At 50.2% G+C, this 3,849-nt stretch overlaps 1 protein-coding gene across 1 annotated transcript in view; it reads left to right on the top strand.

Annotated features, from left to right (window-relative positions):
• LOC123521948 (leukocyte immunoglobulin-like receptor subfamily B member 4) overlaps positions 1–3,184 on the top strand; it is a 4,455-nt gene extending 1,271 nt beyond the window's left edge. Inside the window, exons 4-7 of the mRNA XM_045292393.1 lie at positions 1,794–1,824; positions 2,097–2,365; positions 2,853–2,879; positions 3,018–3,184. Coding sequence (XP_045148328.1) covers positions 1,794–1,824; positions 2,097–2,365; positions 2,853–2,879; positions 3,018–3,184 — 494 coding nt within the window. The remainder of the gene's footprint in view (positions 1–1,793; positions 1,825–2,096; positions 2,366–2,852; positions 2,880–3,017) is intronic.
• The last annotated feature ends 665 nt before the right edge of the window (positions 3,185–3,849 follow it).

Here is a 3,849-nt window from a genome sequence, read left to right as displayed (position 1 = left end):
ATTTTTGGCAAAGCCATGTTCTTCACATGTCTCCTGTCTTTCTGCCGACTGTATAGCAAACCCTCTCTGTTGACCCAGCAGGACCCATCCGTGTCCTCTCCAGAGTCTGACTGACCCTCAGTGGTAGCTCTGATGTCAGATAGGGCACAGTGGCTCTGTGCAAGAATGAGAACATTTTCTTTCTCCAACCCCTTGGGTGTCTCCCTCCTTGAGCCTTCCCATGCCTACTTCTCTATGGCCAATCCCCCACGAGGGCCGGTTCACACGTAGTGCTGTCAGGAGAGTGTCCGGCCCAGAGTGACTGTGGGCATCCTGGTCCAAGGTGAGGAGCCCTCGATGGCTTCCTCCAAGGTGTCAACTCAGCGCAGGTCTCCATTGGAAGCTCTAGGCCCTAGAGTCCAGGGGGTAAATGCGGCAAACCTGCAGTGTGGAGTCAGCACAGAGGAGAAACACTGAAAGAGACTGGGATAGGAAGGGAGACAATAGAGACCACCACAGACTGAGAGTCGGAGAGGCCCCCAGCCTAAACACCTGGTAGATCCTGGCAGCCCACCCCCATTTCTGCTCCTCTCTAGGACAGCGCAAGGACACAATCACCCTGCGGGATCCCCAGGCCATTCAGCACCCTCAAGAGAGACCCCAACTTTACAGTGGCCTTCACGAACCCAGTGCACACCTCACTGTGGCAGTGGTAGGAAGCCAGTATGCCCGTGCCCCTGACATCTCAAGACCACAGCCACCTGAAACAGGCCCGCTTCACCAGGAACCCTGTGACCTCAGCTGACACAGCACAAGCACCTGCGCGTGCTGTAGTTCACTCAGCACCTCTCCACATGTATTGTCACATGCCAGCGAGCCCCTGGTGACCCTGGCACTAGATGAGGAATTCCTCTTAAAACTCTTCCTTCTCTTGGTGATTGGACCGGTTTTTGTGACTGGGGGAGGATGCAGGTTATTAGAAGGGGCAAATAAAGCAAAGCCGTTCACCCCTGTGGCATAGCAAGCTTGAATATTCAGGCAGAGATGGCGGAGGAGAGAGGGTTTGAATAGAATGTGGGCGAAGATGGAAGGGCCGTGATGTGTGGGAGGCAGGGAGACAGAGATGTCTGCACATGCTCACTCCTGATGATGTCCATCTGTGCCTGCTCTGATAACCCCAATTGTATGCTATCGTCCCCAATTCAACTTTGAAAATTAATGTTGCCTTGTAAAACCTTGCTTTGTTCACCTAATGACTATAATACACTCACATGGTTTCAAATGCACACAGGCCTATAATGAGAAGGGGCTGGTTTACGCTTTTTCTTTACAGATCATTAGATTTTTTTTTTCTCTACCAGCTGTATTTCACTCTCTAAGACAAGTTTAAAATATTGTTTCTTATGTGCAAATTTGTCTCAGGGCAGAATTTTATTTTAAATTTATTTTAGAAAATGTTATTGACATGTAATTCATATTCTCTCCAATTTAACGGTGTAACCATATTGAAAAGGGTTGTACAAAAAAGACCCCCATGAATTTAGAACATGTTCTTCATTCTTTTTTATTTTTAATTAATTCCTCAAGTGGCAGTGAACTGCACAGGGTGATATCGCAGTTACCATCTCAGCAACACTGGGATGTCAGCACCCAGTGACACCTTAGATCTGATAATGACAGATGAGAGGGCCCTCAGGGACCCAGCCTTAGGATCTGCCTCTCAGGGAGAATGTCTGCCCTCTCCCTTCCCCGTCCTGCATGATATGGAGTGATCTGTGAGCCCCGGGTAACACACCTGCCTCCTTCTGTTTCAGGAGTCTACCATAAACCCTCCCTCTCCACCCTGCCAAGTGCTGTAACTACACAAACTCTGCATGTCCCAGGGAGTGGCTGCTGGGGATGAAGGGTGAGGCATTGAGAGAGAGGGAGAGATTGAGAGAGAGATCACAGCAAGAGGCAGGGGTGGGGATGGGAGAGTGAGGGTCTCACAGAAAGCCTGAGAGGTCCTCCATGTAAGCATCTGATGGACTCTCACCTGTGAGCCAAGTGACCATGATCCAACCCTCACCTTCCTTCTCTGTAGGAGCTCTCCCCTACACACCCTACTTCTGGCTTAGGCCAGGCCACACAGTGGTTTCAGGAGAGAACGTGACCTTGCAGTGCACATCGTCGAAGGAAGTGGACACATTCTTTCTGTCCAAGGATGGGGCAGCGGGTCCCCTCCTGTATATGAGAATCCAGTTCCAAGGTCGGTGGAAACATGGCACCTTCGCCATGAGCCCTGTGACCTTGACCCATGCGGGGACCTACAGGTGCTATGCTTCACGACACACCTCTCCCTACCTGCTCTCACACCCAAGTGACCCCCTGGAGATCACAGTACCAGGTGAGGAGCTCCAGTCCTTGTTCCCTTGCGTGCTGATGGCCAGCCCTGGTTTCATGGCCCCCCTCCCCATCGCCAATGTTCTGAGGCACGATGGGATTTATGGAGGACTTGCCAACCACAGCAGAGCTCAGATTTTCAACTTCTCCTGGCTTGCTGAGGCTTTCTCGTTGACTGGTTGTGAAATATGAGGGGTAAACATCAGGGAATTGCAGGACAGGGAGGTGTGGAATAGAGCCAGGGGACATGGGTACAGGCGTAGCAGGATGCAAGAAAGGTCATAAGAAGTGCTCATGAACTGAAAGTAGGCTGAGCAGTGGACAGTAAAGGCTGCGCCCGATTTCCCCCAGTGCTTTCAGAGTCCTGAGAGTTACAAACCTACAGGAGCCGTTCTGTACTGACTTATAGGGTTGTTACCAGTCAGGATTGATTGATGGCAGGGAGTTCGTCTTCCTAGGAACAACTGGTAACACCTGTCTCTCTCCCACAGAACTCACAGATGCCAAATCCAAGACAAGTAAGACACTGGAACTTTGCCCTGGGACTGGGTGGGGACAGAGTCTGGCCAGGAAAATGGGCAAAGAGATCCTACTTCAAGGGTCATACTTGCTATGGTCATGTGCACCTGACAGTGACTTCCCATTCCTGTTTCTAGCTGCCGCCTCCCAGGACTACTGGGTGGGGAACTGTGTGCGTCTGGGCCTCTCCGTTGTGATCTTGCTGATCCTGGTGGCCATTCTGGCCGAAGCTGGGCTCTGCCAGAGCCAATCCCAGCATGACTCCATGGGATGGAGACCAGATGATTCCCACCAAAGGACGTAGATGCCAGCGCCTCTGGAAGGTCATTACCAAGGACCTGGAAGCTCACAGTGGGAGTCCAAAAGACACCAGAGTCCTTTATCTCTGCCACCCAAGGTCTTTGGGTTTTAGGGTGTGCTCAGTGAATGGGCTTTCCCCGGGGCAGTGTTGGGTTCCCGCTGTAAGTTGTTGGGACCTAGAATTTGATTGTTTTCTAATTTCCCTTCTCAGGATGACTATTATTGGAAAATTGCTAAACTCAGTACTTAGGATAATGTTATTGTACATTCTGTGTGCTTTGCTACGTAGCTAATGTTTAATCTGAGAAGGAATTTCCTTTACTTATTGTCACACTCTATGCATTTCTTCCTTTGCCTAGCTACCGCATGGTCTAGCACCTCTAGTACATTGTTAGGATTATTAGCCCTTAATCAATATTTGGCTCATTATAGGCTTCTGTCATGGGAGAAAGATAATGCTTTCTAATCCCTGAAAGGTTCATAGCCTTGGTAACCCACAAGTGCAGGGGGAGGGGGAAGCTCCAGGAAAACAGGAAGTAAGTGGTCATCACAACATGAAGTAGAAAGCCCAGCCTTTCTCCCATGGAGATGCTGGTGGTTTTGAACTGCTGACCATGCAGATGGCAGCCCAATACTACCCCACCAGGGCTCCTCTTTTATTATAAAATA

This window comes from Echinops telfairi, unplaced genomic scaffold, assembly GCF_000313985.2.
Source record: "Echinops telfairi isolate 266 unplaced genomic scaffold, ASM31398v2 ScPeMD7_655;HRSCAF=1070, whole genome shotgun sequence".
Taxonomy (NCBI): Eukaryota; Metazoa; Chordata; class Mammalia; order Afrosoricida; family Tenrecidae; genus Echinops; species Echinops telfairi.
Note: the sequence above shows the minus strand (reverse complement) of the source record. Positions and strands in the feature narration are given on the sequence as shown.